The sequence below is a fragment of the Gymnoscopelus braueri genome (assembly GCF_963280865.1).
Source record: "Gymnoscopelus braueri genome assembly, chromosome: 4".
Lineage (NCBI taxonomy): Eukaryota > Metazoa > Chordata > Actinopteri > Myctophiformes > Myctophidae > Gymnoscopelus > Gymnoscopelus braueri.
Genome location: NC_137605.1, coordinates 32,635,938 through 32,655,282, shown reverse-complemented (window position 1 = coordinate 32,655,282; position 19,345 = coordinate 32,635,938). Strand labels below are relative to the sequence as shown.

Here is a 19,345-nt window from a genome sequence, read left to right as displayed (position 1 = left end):
TTGTGAGCTTGTAGATCTGCTATTTTCAAAAGATTTTTATTCATTTAAAATTTTGTGAAATGGGACATTCAGCATAATGAGTAGCCTACATTCTCCTTTTGGTACTTTTAAGTACATTTTGATACCAATACTTATGTACTTTTACTCAAGTAAATTTTTTATTCCGGACTTTTGACAACAGAGTATTGCTACATTGCAGTAGTGATACTACGTAAAAAAATTGATTACTTTTTCCACCACTGCGTACATACGAGTCGACCTACATACATATCTTATTTTATTTGTTTTAATTCTATAACCGTTACTGTGTGAAGAGTAACACGTGGTGGCGCTTTGGGACGTGCAGAAAGTAGACCTGAGTTGGTTGCCTAGCAGCGCCATCTCCAGCTGATTGGCTCCTCTCTCCGTCTTCTCCACCGTGTGTTTAAACCCACCGCGGACCACCTGAGTGACGGCTGTCCTGGTCCGCCGCCGCGTCGGACGCTGCTTTTCATTTACTGATCTATTTGAACTTTTCCTCTCTTTCCTTTTGAAGCGTTGGACGAAAACGCCACGGTGTCTTTCCGGGGAGAGATCTGCACACAACTTGAGATTGTGTGTCACTAAAATGTTTTGTTGTTCTTAAATGGATGATACTCCAAACGTTTAATCATCTGAACGAATATAGCCGAGGTAAGGCTCTTTTTTGCCTTTGTTTTAACAATTTATGTGATTTATCCATAGGATTTACCAAATCCAAACCAAATGACTCTGTCATTTAATTGCAGTGACAGTCAGACGAGACTATATATTCCTCTGCAGTTTGCACACTTGGAAATTCTTACATGGGATTTGTGATTCATTTGTTGTAAAATGTTACCATCTAAGGGTAGTTTAAATATTATGTGATGTTCGATTAAATGTTTTATTCATGCTAGCTTTGATAGTTGTTTGGAATACATCCATTCCTTGTGCATTCCCGGGTCTCCCGCACGGAAAGCCACCATCTCAACCACTAGCCCAAAGGGGGAGATATTACGCAGAGGCTCTGAGCCTGAGTGTCTGCAATTTTGAATTTTTGAATATTATGATGTTTGATTTGGTTAATGGACTACAAAGCGATGTTTTATATAAGCTCTCAAAATGATCATTAACAACAATGACACATTTGAATTTGTATTGCAAAGTAAAAGATTGTCCAAAACTAGACTCAACTAGAGCTGGAAAATAACTTTGTAGGCTATGTGTAGCCTACAATAGACTACTTCTGTCACTCAAACAGAGTCCATAGTAGCTATCAGCTCCAGTAGTCTCTTTTATGCATATTATTGATATTCATACAATTACCATTGCCACAATGTCAGACAGAACCACTTACTGAATGGGAATTTATGATCACAGAAATAGGTGCATTAGATATATTAATGAGGTAAGCCAGCTGAAATATTCAAATATCCATGCAGAGAGATGAGAAGTAGGACACAGCCAGAGGCTTCTCTCTCTCTCTCTCTCTCTCTCTCTCTCTCTCTCTCTCTCTCTCTCTTTCTCTCTCTCTCTCTCTTTCTCTCTCTCTCTCTCTCTCTCTCTCTCTCTCTCTCTCTCTCTCTCTCTCTCTCTCTCTCTCTCTCTCTCGCTCTATCCCCCCCCTCTATCCCCCCCCCCCTCTGTCTCTCTCTCTCATGGGCACAACATTATGATGTTGCAAAGATAAACAACACATTTCTCCCCTTCTGGGACTGGATAAATGATTTGGTTAGTTAGTCATTAGTCATCACTATGTCTAATAAATGGCAAACATTTCTGTCAATGAAGATATTTCATCTACCATTGACAAGCAAGATATAGCCTACCTTTACTCCTTTTTTCATGATTCTTTCAAATAACATTATAGCCCAAAATGAGGAGACAAACTGGATCTGATGGACTTGGATCGAGCCAGATTTAATTTAATAATTAACTGCTTTTGTTTTTTAGATTAGATTAGATTAGATTAGATGTCTTTATTATCCACAAGGGAAAATTGTTTTGCTCAGGTCAATGCATACATTCAACAAGACAATACAAAAATAAACACCACAATTAAAACACCTAGCAAAGTACTAGCCTGGTAAACCCTCCCTCCGGAAATCTCAATTCCATTTCATTTCAAATGGAATTGAGATTTCCGGAGGGAGGGTTTACCAGGCTAGCAAAGTACTTCAATTCTATAAAAGATAAAAAGTTCTAAAAAATTAAAAGAGACTTTAAAAGAAAGCAATGTCCTCTCCACACTTGTGGAGCACCCAGCCTGTGTTTGTTTTATGTGTGTGTGTGTGTGTGTGTGTGTGTGTGTGTGTGTGTGTGTGTGTGTGTGCATGTATGTGCAGGGGTGTAGTGGAGGGGGGACGCGGGGGAGCGGTGCTCCCTCACTTCTCTAACTGCTTAAAAAAATAAATAAAAAAAATCATTTGCACATTCAAAATCAACAAATTTGTAACAACAGCATAATATTGGGTTGTGCAGGTGAGATTTAGAAAACCCTGTGGGGTGGTCCACAGGCCAAATAAGCAGACTTGGCAAGAGTCAGACTCAAGAGCTAAGGGTGGATCAGAGGTTAACCCTAAAACCGAAAAAAAACAAAACAAAAAAAGACCTCCAATCCGCGCAAGACCCGAATTTTTTTCGTGCGGTTGACGCATGCACGCGCGTGTCAAAGAGGTGCGCTCCCCCACTTCCAAAATTAGCACTACAATGTAAGTCCATGGAGCAATTAGCACAGAGTCCAGCTCATCCAGGTGCGTGTGTGTGTGCGTGTGTGTGTGCGTGTGCATGGGGGGGGGGGGGGGCATTAGCGAGCAAGTCCAGTTCAATCAGGTGAGGTGGATCAGGTATTAGGGGGTTTGTGTTTGTTTAGAAGCCTAATGGCTGAGGGGATAAAACTGGCACTACCCTTTGCCTTCCTAAATAGAGAGGCACCATATCTCCTACCCGAGGGCAGGACCTGAAAGCAGGTGCTGAGATTATGAGTTGGGTCTCTCGCGATCTTTCCTGCTTTCTTCACTGTCCTCTGGTCGTAGAGATACTGAAGGGTAGAGCACTGTACCCCACAGAGCTTAGACCCCAAGGTGGTCACCCTCCGCAGCTTAGCCTTGTTGGTCTGTGAGAGCCCCCCATATCAAGCCAGGAAAGAGAAGGTAAGGGGGCTTTCTATATGGCAGATGTAGAAGCTGCGGAGGATGGGAGGGGCCACATCCATGCGTGTCAGCCTCCGTAGGAGGTAGGTCCGCTGTTGACACTTTGCAAAGATGGCCTGTGTGTTGTCATTAAAGGTCAATCCATTGTCAATAGTGGTCCCGAGGTATTTGTAACTACTAACCCGCTCCACTACCTCACCACCAAGTGTCAGCTGTGGAATCGGGTCGAGGTCATCCTTCCTCCGGGGGCTTATGAGGAGCTCCTTTGTCTTCTTCACGTTCAACCGGAGGTAGTGCTCCTCACACCACTGGTGCAGCTTCTGTGCTTCCTCCTCAAAGTGAGCAGGGCTGTTTGAGGTGTTGACCAGAGCAGTGTCGTCTGCAAACTTCACGGCCATGCTCGCACTGTCCGAGCCCCTCAGGTTGTTGGTATACAGTGAGAAAAGGAGTGGGGAAATCACTGTCCCCTGGGGGGCACCGGTAGATGTGGTCATGACAGAAGATGAGGAGTTGTTGACCTTAACAAACTGCTCCCTCTTGAGGAGGAAGTCCATTATCCAGAGGATCATATGAGGGTCCACCTGGAGATCTTTCAGCTTGGTGCAGAGAATGTGGGGCTGCATGCAATTGAAAGCCGAGGAAAAGTCCACAAAAAGGATCCTGGCATATGCATGTGGTGTCTCCAGTTGACTGTAGGTGGTATTTAGTACAGTTATCACTGCATCCTCCACTGATCGATTTGGCCTATAGGCAAACTGCAATGGATCGAGAGTGGAGCTTACTTGTGTGAGAATGCGTGGTAGCACTAGTCTCTCCAAACACTTTACCAGGACTGATGTCAGGGCCACAGGTCGGTAGTCGTTCAGCTCCACAGGATGGTTAGTCTTGGGAATAGGTCGTATCTCTGAACGTTTCCACAGAGATACGACCTATTCCCAAGACTAACCATCCTGTGTGGAGTTTGAGTCTGTAACTTGGAAATTATTGGGTATTGGTAGCATTAGACTAATCAACTCAGGTTCGAGCTCACAATATAGGCCTTTGTTTGCCTTGGACAAATTATTAAGACCTGAGGCCGATTCTAATGTCTTCTAAATCCTAACCGTTTTCTGATTCTGATCTTATAAGTATATCAGTGGCTCTCAAACTGTTTGATGTCAAGGACCTCCCAAAATGATATGTATTTGGCCACCGACCCCATCTAAAAATATTTTGTTCCAAAAATGTTCACTTTAATATTCAAAGATTTGCACAAATTTCAAACATTTTCAAAACTAGCAGATCTTTAAGCTCATAGCACGGCATGAAGTGACGAGCTATGAGCTTTGTATATCTGCTATTTTTGAATAGCTAATGTAGAAAATATGGTCAAAGTGGTTACACAGATGAGATGCTTTCCCGGTTTTAATGGGTTAAGCTCAAGCAACGCACAGACTTTCCATTTGTTTATTAATTCTACTGACACAAACTCTACCAGGTCCTACCTACTGCCTGCCTCCTCCCTACACCATGACAAGCTGTTCGTCCAGCCCTGACCACTACGAGGACAGCGTTTCATTCCTGTCCCTGGACTCCAGTGTCTTCTACAGTGAGACATCTGGTGGCAGAAGCCCACTGGATTTAATCATCATCAATGTTGGAGGGAGCCGCTATGTCCTGTCCCACGAGCTTTTGGCATCCTACCCAGAGACCCGGCTTGGGAAGTTGGCCTGTTCCAGTCCCGACTTAGCCCTGGAGTTGTGTGATGATGCTGACTTCCTGGAGAATGAATTCTTCTTTGACCGCAGCTCACAAACCTTTCAGTACGTTTAGTAGTGTTTGCAGTTTATCATGTTTCATTTAACAATTTACAGTCTGAATGTATACCTTTTTTGTCCGAGGAATATTGATTGATCTTTTTCACCTCTATAGTATTAGTTACACAATAATACAGATTAACTTCTGGAAGCTGCCCAGCGTAACTACAGTTACAGATGTTGAGGTTAAAGAGACATACTCAGTGGTACCCCAGCATTAGACACTGAAGGAGAGGAGGGCATAACTCATAGATGTTCACAGCTGCTCCACAAAAGGAACTAGAGACATCTTTACAAACCCGTCTTTTAGATTATCATAGAATACATTATAACTGCATGGTTGCTTTTAGTGAACTGCCAGTAGGACCTACCGTACCATGAATGTTTTTCTTATGGTTAGCTCCAGTGGCTTTGGAACCCTTATATCAGGAAATGCCAAGCTTTCCTCGCTAAATTACTGTACATGGGGTGATTTAATTTACATTTCTTACTTTCTTTTAATAATAGATACATAATGAACTACTACCGGACGGGCCACCTGCATGTGAGGGAGGAGCTTTGTGTAATCTCCTTCCAGCAGGAGATCGAGTACTGGGGCATCGATGAGCTCCGCATCAACCCTTGCTGTCGTGAACGTTACTACCGCCATAAGGACCTGAAGCAGAGCCTGGATGTGCATCATGATGCTGAGGTTGATGACAGTGGCGAAGAAGACTTCTCGGGTGCTGCCTGCCCGGCCCTCCGTCAGTATCTCTGGGACCTGCTGGAGAAACCAGAGTCATCTCGTGCCGCCCACACCTTCGGCACACTCTCCATGTTCTTTGTGGTTGTGTCCATCATCAACATGGTGCTCATCTCGCTGGACTTGGGTGAAGACATAGTCACGGCCAGTGCTATCAGTGGCACAATCGCCTTGGAGTATATCTGTGTGGTGTGGTTCACGGGTGAACTCACGCTCCGGTTTCTTATTGTGCGAGACAAGTGCCGCTTCAGCCGCAGGGTGCCCAATGTGATCGACCTGCTGGCCATCCTCCCATTCTACGTGACACTGGCAGTGGAGAACCTTCATGGCGGCAACACAGAGCTGGAGAACATGGGCCGTGTGGTCCAGGTACTCCGCCTCTTGAGATCCCTCCGCATGCTGAAGTTGGGACGCCACTCCACAGGTAACTTACATCTGCCAGGACATCGAACACAACATTGCTGTTTGGTCCGTTTGCAAAATGATTAATTAATTAATTACAGAGCTGTGTGATAAATTATAACAATAAAACACAAATTTGAATAGGTAAGATGAGAAGATTTTTTTAAAGCAGCATATAAAAGCATCTTCTTACATCAAAGAAACAAGCAGGAAGAAAAACAAACAGAAAGAAGAAACGGAGAGGAAACATTGGAGGAAAGAACAGTTGAGCTGCCAGTGTACTTTTTAAAAGACAGTCGGTACTCTCTGTTTAAACTATTAAAGGGACTATTTAGCATCATAATATTTTCCAAATAATAGAGAGAACACACTCCTGGACTGCAGACAAATGCATCAGAGCAGTTAAGGATTAAACCCTTTGCTCAAGGACACCTCAGTGGTAATCATTCAGGGAGTTGAGAGAGCTTTTAATATCCTGCCTGCACTTCCCAGATTCGAGAGAAGCCTTTCTTAAATTGGCACAGGCAAAATGTTATAGAACAATTTCATAGAACCTGAACACCAACGGAATTTTTTTTACTCTAGATTTGTCTTAAACCTGCTTATTACTTTGAGAAAATGCTGTAAAGCAGCGAGGACAAAATGTCAATAGCTGAAGACCTGAATTGTAGTTTTTAGAGAGTAGATAGATAGAGGGGTGGGGCAAGCAAGGAAGTGAAAAATAGAGAGAGTAAGAGAGAAGGAGAGTGAGCAAAGCAGAGAAAGATGGAGAGCAAGAGGAGCGTGTTGAGTGAGAAAGTAAGAACAAGACGGGGAGACTGAATATATACACTGATTCATATTTTGACATCTCCCTCCAGGGATTGGAAGACAGGACACTGAAAAGAGAAATACACCCTGCTCACCTCATTATATATTGTGTGTGTGTGTGTGTGTGTGTGTGTGTGTGTGTGTGTGTGTGTGTGTGTGTGTGTGTGCGCACGGGCGGGCGTGTGTATACGTGCGAGTGCGTTCATGTGAGTGTAAGCAGGCACATGCGAGAGAAAGAGAGACCGAGGATCTGTGAGTGCTTTGATCTGAGTGATTTTGGAGAGAATGAGGACCCCTGCTCTTGGTTGTCAACCGATGCATAATAAAGAAAAAGGGACCCAGAAAGAAAGAGAGGAGGGAGAGATGGTGGAGAAAGTGAGAGGAGAAGATGTGTTCTGTGTGTGATGTCTAATGCATTATAAACATACTTATAATGCATTGTAATCTGCTTATAATAACACTGTATTATCAAAGTTATAAGCACTCAAAATACTGATAATGCTGTATAACAATAATCATAACACATTATAAAAGCATTTTATAATGGCTTATAAGGTCAATTATCATAATACATATAGAAGACCTGACCATCCATTCTTGAGTTATTTTTAAATAGAGGGGGCCGGGAAATGAAGTGGTGAGAGTGAGAGTTCTGTCTTTGAAATCCATGCAAATGCGATATAATGCAATAAATAGGCGCAGCAGTAAATATTAGTAATATCAATAGACACTCTCTTCAAAGCTCAGCTAAGCCTTTTTGAGCCTTCATTTTTAAATCTCTGAACTCAGTTAAGCTGATGTTTTCTTTTCTTGTGTGAGTGTACTGTAGACAGAGATGACAAGTCATTCCGGGGTGTGAATCTATCTTCTGGAAATGGACCAGTTGTGGGAGTATTTATAAATGTGCCGTCTCCTGCCATGTTATTTTCCCTTAACAAAACAGCCATAATCATCAGATTCACACATCTCCGCATTTAGCTTGCAGAGAACAGGTGAAAATTAGATAGAAATTATTAGATGATCACATGCTGTCTCCTTGTCATTCGTAAGAAATGATGGTTAGAGGAACAAAAACAACCCATATTAGTTTGAAACAGAAAACTGTTGTCATGTTTTTCATGTGAATTGAAAATATTCTAGTCAGTAATAGAACAAATAATCTTTGTCTCTGTATTCCCCACTGTGTTACAACATGTACCTGCACACTTATTATCTTAGGATTTGTTTTAATAGTTATTCAATTAACTTAATTAATTAAATTAATTAATAAATAATTAATACAATTTGCAGTCTGAGTGGCGCAGGGGTAAAGTTCCTGCCCACCATCGTGGAGACTGTGGTAGTATCTTATATTCTCTCTAATGGCCAGCAGAGGAGACTCTTCTGGTTGCAAAAAGTATTCCGGTTCTATGGAAGTCGAATTTGATTTATACTGTCCCACTTGATTTATACTCCCAGAACTTAGGCTCATAACAGTAGAAGACTGAGAATTATGTGTGTCAGGAACATTTTGAAAAATGTATATGATCTGGGAAGATCACTTTGAAGGGGACAGTAATGATCATTTATGTAGCCAGCATTTTTTTTTAAATAAATGCTAAATCTCGTTTTGATAAGGCCTCGGATATTCAGTTATTAGTATTTTAATTAACTTATTAACTTATATTGCTCTTGTTTTTTCATTGCAAAATATTAAGCATGGATGTAACAAAAAGGAGGCTTGTAAAACATCTCAAAAGCAACAGAAAAACAAACTAATCAAGGGCTTTCTCTTGATGTTTTTTTTACATTTATGTCATCTCCAGGCCTCAAGTCCCTCGGGATGACCATCACCCAGTGCTACGAGGAGGTGGGTCTTCTTATGCTCTTCCTCGGTGTGGGTATCTCCCTCTTCGCCACCACGGTCTTTGCACTGGAACATGACCTGCCAGGTACCACCTTCAGTAGTGTGCCCGCGGCCTGGTGGTGGGCGACCACCTCCATGACCACGGTGGGCTATGGTGACATCCGGCCTGACACGGCCCCAGGGAAGGTCCTAGCGTTCTTCTGCATCCTGTCTGGTATCCTGATCCTGGCGCTGCCCATCGCCATCATCAATGACCGCTTCTCTGCATGCTACTTCACCCTGAAGATGAACGAGGCAGCGCTGCGTCAGAGCGAGGTGCTGAAAAGGCTGGCGCGTGGCTCGGTGGGGGAGGTCGAGGAGGGAGGAGGTGTGAACCTGAGGGACGCGTATGCTCACAATGTCCTGGAGATGCTGAGGCTGCAAGGCAGGAGGAGAGTCAGTACCAGGAGCAGTGGAGGAGATGAACTCTGGTAGAGCAGTACAAAGTTAGCAATCCATTCTGGTGGTTTTAACTGAACTGTCAAACATAAATTAGGTGTCAGAAATCAAGGGGAGCTGCTTGCCAGCAGGTAGGGGATCAGTGCCTTGCTCAAAGACACACTGAAGGACATGGTATGCCTAATGCCTAACCACTCTAGGCCAGTTTATGATAGATAGAACACATTAGGTGATGTAATGGACTAATGAATGTTTACTAACAGGAAAATCAAGCTTGCTAATCCAACTCCAACTCTCATCATTTATATGTTTTGTGTATTCTGTGTACCAGAATCTCAATTCTGGTTAGGTTTAACCAAAACCCAACCTCCCTACATCTGTTATCTTATTTTAGAACTGCCTTCTTGTCACATGCTTATACTGACAAGATAAGATACATTTTCAATCAGATTTTCACACTGTATGTCATATTCCTACAATACAATCCAGTGGATTTTTACTGATAAATATCAAATATGTTGAGGGGTGCAGACTTTTTATTCACACCTAAGATATCCACATTTTGAAAAGGGTGACGTCTACTCTTTCAAAATTATAGCAAACCTTATGCTGCTTTTCAAATGATAATGTGTTACATAAATCAACATTATTTGACAAAATGATTCAGTATATTTTAAATGTGAGAGATATTGAATTGAATGATGAATTTCATGCCAAAATATTTTTAGGCATACCACCAGTTTTGTCAACTTTGTTATGCAGTAAATAACATTACATTACCTCCATTCCTCTCATCTCCCTTACTCCAGTCCTGAGGGTCAGCATGTTTTCTTTGACTCTCGATCTGATCTGATTTGATTTATTTAAGACAGGTGAAGCAGGGGCCGAAAATGAACCTGTAAATAAAATATATATTAAATGTTGTTGTTTTTTGTAAAGACAATACAAGTCTACTGAGAAATCAAACTTTTAATTTAAAAAAAAAATGCTGCAGGTAGTAATGGCACTCTGAGTGTCCATAAAACACGATAGAAGAAGAAGAAGAAGATTGTGGTTCAATCTCGGTTTGTTCGCAACTAGCTGTGCCTTGTGAAGGCGGGGGGAGGCGGGTGTGGGCGAAGCAGCGAGGCCTTTGATGTCACATCAGCTGCTGAGTTTGTTTGTTTTAGATGGTAAAGAAAGGGTTTGTTTTTACTGACATTTTGCCCTGTAACGTCACCAGTAAAGCCTGTATTTCTCTGAACATCTACCAATGCAAAATATAAGGTGCTTGCCCCAAATGTTAACTAGGTGTCCGGAGTCTTTGTGTAATGTATTACACAAATTGTGTAATGTATTACACAAAGACTTTCCCAATGGGCGGTAGTGACGGGGCGCATCTGGTGAAAGCCTGAATTACTCTCAATGTAAACAGGAAGTAAACGAGGGGGGGAATGGCGTTCGGCCACAGACGGGATTAAAACACTTCTTTATTGAAAAATATAGACTAATACATTACACAAATACTCCGGACACCTAGTTAACATTTGGGGCAAGCAAATAAGCACCTTATATTTTACCTTTATATGTAGCGAGGGGGCCCAAAAATCAGGCTTTGCCTAGGGCCCATTCTTAAGGTAACACGGCCCATTATCTTTTTGATTTCTGTCAGGCTGTGTTCCCACATTATTATTGACTGACACAGATCACTCAAATGAACTGAATGACTGACAACAGGAAGGGACATAATACACGCAAGGCTTATGACACTGGAAACTCGTGGATACACAATACAGAGCTCTCAGCGAGAGGCTCTATGAATGATAGTCCATGAGCCAGAGCCCCAAAATTGAGCAATGATTATCGAAAGAGTGGGCAAAACCAAACCTATATTAAATTGTTCATAGGGTCAATACGAGTAAATAAATATATGATAACCTTTCCACAGGAGCAGCTTTTTCATAGTTATCACACATTTTGTTATTTTCCCCATACGTACATGACAGGTGAAAAAAATACAAAATTTAAAAAAGAGTTATCATAATGAAACTTCCTGAGTTGATTACTTGCATGAAGACAATGATTTATCATATTACAAGTTTTCTGAAATTGTATATTTAAATATGCAAATTAGGCATTTAGTCCATGAGCCAGAGCCCCAAAATTGAGCCAGATATTGAATATTCCCTCGTTAAAAACCTTTGACTCAAACATCTAAACAAAATGAAATAAGAATGTTCACTCTGGCTTTGTCCAATGTTCCAATGTTGATTCTGGAAAGTCATACAAATTCGGGCATATTTTCGTAATGCCTAATTTGCATATTTAAATATACAATTCCAGAAAACTTTTAATACGATAAATCATTGTCTTCATGTAAGTAATCAACTCAGGAAGTTTCATTATGATAACTCTTTTTTAAATGTTGTCATTTTTTCACCTGTCATGTACGTATGGGGAAGATAACTAAATGTGTGATAACCATGTAAAAGCTGCTCCTGTGGAGAGGTTGTCATATATTTATTTACTCGTATTGACCCTATGAACAATTTAATATAGGAATGGTTTTGCCCACTCTTTCGATAATGAAGTCTTGTCTGGCTCATGGACTATGACCATAGAGGCTCTATGGTCATTCATAAATATCAGACTGGTCACAGATTCTCAGTTTATTTCACACCAGTTGTAGAAGGTACTACTGCGCTGGTGTTTATGCTGAGGTAAGCTACAACTTCTCCTTCACTCAAATTAAAAGCACTGAGCTCATCTCACATTGAATAAAAATGCCTCTCTACCTCTTTTTCTGTTTAAATTAGCATGTTTTTAAGCCTAGTATAACATTCTAGAGATAAATTAAGCCTACTAAGAGAGATATGTTGTTACATAGGCTATCTGAATGTAGTATTCTTACAGAAGAGACATACTTTAATAAATACATAAGATTTATAAACAGAGTAAACCTTTTGTATCTTTACATATCCTTTGAGTATCTCTGAGAGATTGGGCAGAGTGTTCTCTTTTCTGGATTCAGGTCACCCTAGTCAAAACCCAGACCACACCTGTGTGAAAGCCACCCCCCCCCGATTTGGCTAATCTAAAATGAGCTACATTGAATTTCACCATATTTACATCTGTTTACTTGTTTTATTTTTGTTTCGAGTTGTGAGCCAATTATGATTCCTGTTTGAATGAATGTATTACTTTTCACCCTTTGAACAAATACTTCAGGTTAAATGTTTTAGTCTATCCATTTTTGTAATACAAAACAAAAACAAAACATTCGGACAGTTTATAGTTCTTGTGCGGCATGCAGTCAGCTTATTTTTGCTTGCACATAAACAACTGCACACATTCAGCATAAATTTGACAGATAACATCAAGGTATTGTGTTGTTGTGATTTGATGATGATACAGTGTGACATATCGTACGTACGTACATACAGTAACACACAGTACACACATAGTCAAACAGCCTCATTACAAGAGTGTTACACCTTTTGGTGCACAGTCTGCATTCAGGACTGCTGCTATTTACCATATTAGAAATATAACTTCCTACTTGCAGTGAAAAGGTGGCAGACTGTTGGATGGGATGCAATCCTTAAAATTCATGTGCCAAACAAAACTGACATGGTCAAATTGGAATGCTTAAATCATTGATGATCTCTTCACATTCCATTTCCCCCTTTTCAATAATAATTATTAAGGCATAGTAGGAATAGAGTACAACACAATCCTGAGCCAAATACAAACTCAGGACTTAGTAGTAATTTGTTTGGTCAGTGCACTAACTAACTAACTAGCTGAGCCATCTGGACTTTCTGTTCAGAAGTAATTTGAATCAAACTGACTAGTTGTCTTCTAAAACTACTGAAATTTTTAACAGTCTAAAGATATGGTACATCATTAGGTGCACACCGGATAGCCCAACTGCTTTGGTGTCCTTATTTTGCTGTTTAACCAGGCTTTTTTTAATATATGATGATAAATAATCAGTAATCACAGTGATGCTTCAAGCCATTGGCCGAATGAATATAATCTAAATGCAAATGGCAGAGATAACTTGATAGAATATAATGATGTGTTATTGAAGAACAGATTGATATGGAATAGCGTATGGCACTGAATCAATATACAATCACATCTGAGGAATGTAGTTGCTGTTAAGGCTGCCTTGAAAAGACACCTATTCTCTCAGGCTTATGGCAAATAGTTGATTGTTGTTTTGTTTGGTTGTTTGTTTGTTGGTTGATTGTTCATTGTTTTGATATAAAGTGTTGTTGGGTTCATGAAAGGCGCTACATAAATTTAAGCTATTATTATTATAATTATTATTATACCTGTGACCAATCTCACGCCACTTTGCTTACAAAGGCTTTTATGTGCTAAAATATTTGATATTTAACAGTGAAAATCTGACTTCTCTTCTCTTACAATGATTTACTCCTAGAATATTGAGTTTTGGAATCCAGATTACCACAAATCAACAAATACTCTGAAAATATTTCTAGTTGTCTACTTGGTCGTGGAAGGATGGTAAATCTGAAGCAAGCTGTTAAGTTCTCTTTTCAAAAGATATTAAATAATTTGAGATGTGTACATATATATTATAGGATATACGTATATTTATTTTTTCTATTTATACTCATGAGACATTTTCAATCATTTTGTTCCCATTTCATATCTAGGTCCAAAAGACGAGGTTTGTAGGGCTCCATTTAAGTGAGGATGGAGGCCACTTGACCTACTTTATATTGTTGCTGTCTAGACAGATCTCCCCTGGCACTGACCCCTTCCCGTGCATAATGTAACTTATTGGATGACTATGTAGAGCTGTGTTGTGATGGTCTTATTGCCTGGTCGTATAGTTGATAGAAGTTTTGGCCTACATGGAAGTGATAAAAAAGATAGAAGTCTAGATCACTGTAATGTGCTGCAGACAATTAAGCTTTTGATGTGACACTTGATATGTGAAGTTTGATGAGTTCTGTTGACACTTGATTAATTAATTGTAATTATTACCACCGGTTGGCACAAGGTCTTTGTAAACCCACACCTGATGCCAATTAAGTTAAGCGTAAACACGAGGAAGCCATGGTGCCAAACGTGTTGGTTGCTCCAATATATTATACAACTAAATTATATTAATTAAACTAAAAAGTTGATCTGAACACTCTTGGTGTGCACTGGATTACTTTGATCTTGAACGTTGTAGAGAGTATGCACATGCGTCACTTGACCACCGGGGCACGCCCCCCTCATCTAGACTGAGTGGCAAAACATTGAGCAGCATGGAGCATTGGAGTTTGGAAGCGCTCGTTGGAAATCACTCACGGTCCTGCGTACCACCTGTTTCTAAATGTCACATAATGCAGGAGGCAGCAGGACGTTGCGTTATTGAAAACGAGCGCTTCCAAACTCTGACACTTAGAAAAAGAATCACCTGCACGGAATTTATTGACAGAAAGTAGCTCATAACATGTCTACGGTGGATTTTTATGAAACAAAAACTTTGCCGATTGAAAGAGGATAATTCAAGCTTCCCGTACAGCTGCCATGTTGGTGAGTTTAACGTAGTTTAATGCAATCAGATAGGACTTTTCTGTTTGGATGTATAGGGGCTGTCGAGGCCAGAAAGTCGTTTTTTGCCACTCAATAGGCGTTCCTGCATAACTTCCGGGTACGATGATGTCACACGCATAGCCTCTATTGGTCCTAGTCTAGCTGCACCCTGGATGAGTACCACAGCTGTGCACAGGGCACCCATACATTCTCAAATGATAATCGTCCTGCCTGTATACGAAATAAATAAATACTAAAAAACAACAACATCATTGGACTTGGACTGTGGAACAAGCCTGTTCTCCCTGGTGAGGTAATACAGTATAAATACATTTTGATTTACTTTGTTGAGAGTATAGACCAATTATTTGTTTACAAACATTGAGACTGGACACACAGGTGACTGTTTCATGTAATCAATTCCCAACAGATCCCCAAACCTGTTGTTTTGGGCTGTGCTGGTTTCAGTTCATTCAACCTCCTCTTGTGTGTTGGCTAGTGAGGCGCACCCTTGTGAGACATACCTATATACTTCATCGCGCAGCGGTATTGCGCGCCGAGAATAGCTGGCATACAAGCTCACAACCACGTCGCGCAAGCAACCGTTGTGAGCTTGGAGGTCTGCTATTCTCGGCCGTTCTCAGCGCACGACAGCTTCGCGGGACGGGGGATAAATTAGGCTTGATGGGCTGCAGCCCATCATAGAGCGCTCCCTCCAGGTCTAATGACAGCGACTGGAGGTGGGGTTTGGAGGACAATTGCTTTGAACAGAAACTAAGGATTATATATTTCAAGAGCGAGATATTACAGTAAAATCCTAAGCATTCTTCCTCCATACTGGGAGAAAAACAGCATCTGAAAGTTTGATGGGATGCATTTTTACAAGAGTGCCGTGACCACTTTTCCATTGCATCTTATGAGCGGTGGGGTTCATTTGGTGTCGGCCTGCGATTCTGGTTCTTATCAGTGTGACGTTGGCTGATATTGGACTCTCTTCAGGATGGAACAGAAAGGACCATGCACCGGTGGACATGAGCCTACACTGAGATGCTTGTGTAGCAGAGTGGCTCAGAGCCACTGCCTGAAGAGCCTCTGCCTGAAGACCTAATTGTCTCCGACAGCCAAGGGCGGATTTCCTCTTAGGCTTGTGGTTTAAGATGTTTGGTTTTAGCATCCCTTCCCACGCTGGAGACCCGGGTTCAAATCCCAGACATTTCTCAGCCTCATTAATTATGAAATCATCCTGTGATAGAGATTAGCTGAGACATCTTGGGGGAGAGATGGAGAGGGAAAGAACATATACTTTAATTTCATTGATCAGACACCCTTCTCAATGAGAAGGGTGTCTGACACTTCATAACAATTGTAGTCATTCTAGTTGTATAAAGCCTTGTGTTGTTTCTGTTGGCACATTCAGTCCTGCTTCAGAGGAGAACAGGTCCTTCTGAATTTCCATTGTTCTGTTGAACGTCTGTTGTGCCTCAACACGACACAGTTACTCGCCACTTAGCTGAACTAACCTTCAACTTGAGAAACTGCCAAAACCCAGTTGTTGGCTCAATAATTGTACACCCCAGCCTCATTTATCTATGTCTATATGAGGAAGAGCTAAAATTCTTGTTACGTACAGTACCTCGCATGAGGAGGAAAGACCCTGTTAATAGTTTATATGAGGTCATTTTGTTCTTCTTTCTTACTTTGGTTAAATCATTTCCAACATCATGCACTGTATATCTATAAAAGTGGGATACAGATAACTCTTGTATTTTACTTATATTCATAAGTATAATCGACAACATGATATATCAAAGAAAGAAAGCAAGACAAAAGCATCAAATCATTAGATTTTGGTTCAAATATGATCTAAAACATTGATGGTAATCTACAGGTTGGGAAAGGGTATTCTATTGCCTTTTCAACTTGCTTCCATCTCTGTTGTTCCTTTTTGTCTCTGAAACATTCCAATATTAAACAAATTGTATCAATAGAATAGAATAGAATAATCCAGCCAGGTTGGAAAAGTGTTTTGTCTTAAGCATGGTTAAACATGATCAATGGTGTTTATGGTTTCAAAGACTTTATCATTCCCAACCTCATTCTTCCTTCCTCCTTGTTACCACATTTCTTTTTCCAGTTAACCACCAGTAAAGACATTTTCCCCAGGTATACAGTATGGATGGCATCCTCAGGGGGCAGGGATTGAATTAGAATAATGGCCTTCACAGACGTTTCTGGTGGTTGCCTTGCAATTGGGTCAGGGTGCGAACGGCCTTTTTGCATGTAGTTGAAGCGCAAGGAGGCGGGTGGGGAGAGAGTCAGCGCACTGAAGTCAAGGCACAGACTGTGTTGTTGACGGACAACGGATGCACGCTTATGAGAAACGACACAAATAAAACCTAGCAAAACAGTTGCGTGCATTAGCGCAAGATGAGGATAAAATGTCTAAATGTCCAGCAACTACTACCAATACTTTTGTATTTGAAACTTTACATTTCTCTAAATATTATAAACTCTCAGGACAGCCTAATACAAATATAATTCATGAAAAGGCTACTATAGGCTACAGTGAAGTCGGACTGAATGACTGAAACGTTTTTTCTTTTTTAACTCTCTTGGTGATTATCTGGCACAGTACAGTAGTTGTGGATTAGCAAACTGGACATTAAGGTCCTTGCACACTGGTGCGTCTTTTCGTTGCGTTTTTTTTACAACAATGAAAAAAATTGAAAAAACAATGAAAAAAAAAAAAACGCAACGAAAAGACGCACCAGTGTGCAAGGACCTTAATGTTTCCTTTTCGCGTGCGAATTACTGGACATTTAGATTTTAGACTGAATGTTTCCTTTACCCTCATCTTGCGCTAATGCACGCAACTGTTTTGCCAGGTTTTATTTGTGTTGTTTCTCATAAGCGTGCATCCGTTGTCTGTCAACAACACAGTAGTCTGTCTGTGCCTTGACTTCAGTGCGCTGACTCTCTCACCCCCCGCCCCCTTGCGCTTCAACTACATGCAAAAAGGCCGTTCGCGGTCAGGGTGGGAAAGGACACAGATGTATCTGTGTTGGAGGGACAGAGATTGATCATGTATTTATGCTCGGCCACATATTCAAAATTCCACTGTCTTTTATTTACATTCACATTTTAGCAGCTTAGCTGGTGCTCCCATCAAGAACAACAAGCTATAGATCATCATCTCCTGGTAGAGAAATTCAAGCCAAGGTTGAAGAGACATCCTGGGCCAAAAGTCAAAGAGTTAAACACAACACTGAATACTTCAACAATGCTCAAGGTGTGAAGCAGTTCAAGGATATCACCTCAAGGAAAAACAGGAGTTATAGCTGAGGAGGATGGAATGATGGACAATAAACAACAAGTGGGTACAAAGTTCCTCAACATATTCAAACAGTGGAGAGAGTTAAAAGAAAAAGTGAATAACACAAGAACAAGAGCTGTAAAGGTTTGGCCTAAAAGAAGTACAACAGATGCCACAAAGAGGTGTGCAAGAACATCAGGAGGGGCAAGAGAACACAAGTGGGGAGGCAGAACTTTTGGCAGCTCAAAAGAAAAATAAGGAGTTGCAGGAGAAATCCAGAAGTCTCTTACAAACTGCAATAAAGCATGGTGTTACATTCAATATAAGATATACTCTAGATGATGAAACACCATGCCAGAGCCCAATCCTCATGCACAGCACTTCCCTAAGCAAAAACATGCACATACCTAGGAAATGTGACACCACCGGAGGGACATAAAAAGCTGCATTAATAAGGCTATTGTGGTGTTTAACATGCTCAGGAAGTACGAGAGCTCAAAACATCTCAGTCAATACCAAAATACACTTCTTTAAATCCAATGTGAAACAGATGATGCTGTGTGGACCAGAGAGTCATGGATAACAACAAAAACACACAATAAACAAAGACTGCAAACATTCATTAACACCTGCCTCAGGAGAATACTAAACATCTGATGGAAGTAAGCAATGTGGACCTGTATTAAAAAAACAAGCCTGGATCTCATTGACTTACATATTTGAAAGAAAAGTGGAGTTGGATTGAACACACCGTCAGAAAACCTGTCACAAACAACTCCCAAGGAAAAAGGAAAAGTGGTCGCTTCAGGAACAGCTGGAGAAGAGGTGTCCTCAGGCAGAAATGTCTAGGAGTGGGCTCAACTGGGGAGATCTCGGAAATCCGCCAATAACCAAGTGAAGCACTCTCATCTCCTCTCTTTTTTCACTTACTTCCGAGCAGAAATGTTTGGGAGTGGGCTGAACTGGGGAGATCTCAAAAGTACCACCAACAACCAAGTGAAGTGCTCTTCTCTCCTCTCTGTCTTCGCTTACTGTGACTATGAATTATTCATGTCTTTGCTGTATTGGAAAATAAATATGAGAGTGGAATACACATTGCTTTTGTAGATTGTTACAGTGCACAAATATGAACTACAATCATTGGAGAGTCTGTGATGAAGCTTGGAAAGGCAGAGGTTTTATCTTTTTACAACAACTCTTAGTTCATTTTATTTCACAGTCAGGTCAGTGGAGGTTGTTTCAGCACAGGTGGATATTTTGTTTTGTATATCTTATATGCAAAATATATATCTACAATCCAAACAA

The 19,345-nt window shown here is 40.9% G+C and overlaps 1 protein-coding gene across 1 annotated transcript; it reads left to right on the top strand.

Annotated features, from left to right (window-relative positions):
- Window positions 1-4,661: 4,661 nt before the first annotated feature.
- Window positions 4,662-9,222, top strand: kcnv1 (potassium voltage-gated channel modifier subfamily V member 1; the record flags this gene model as incomplete). The annotated part of the gene is made up of 3 exons (XM_080426102.1): window positions 4,662-4,954; window positions 5,456-6,114; window positions 8,708-9,222. 3 exons carry the CDS (start codon window positions 4,662-4,664, stop codon window positions 9,220-9,222), a joined length of 1,467 nt encoding a protein of 488 aa, XP_080282228.1.
- Between the last annotated feature and the right edge of the window lie 10,123 nt (window positions 9,223-19,345).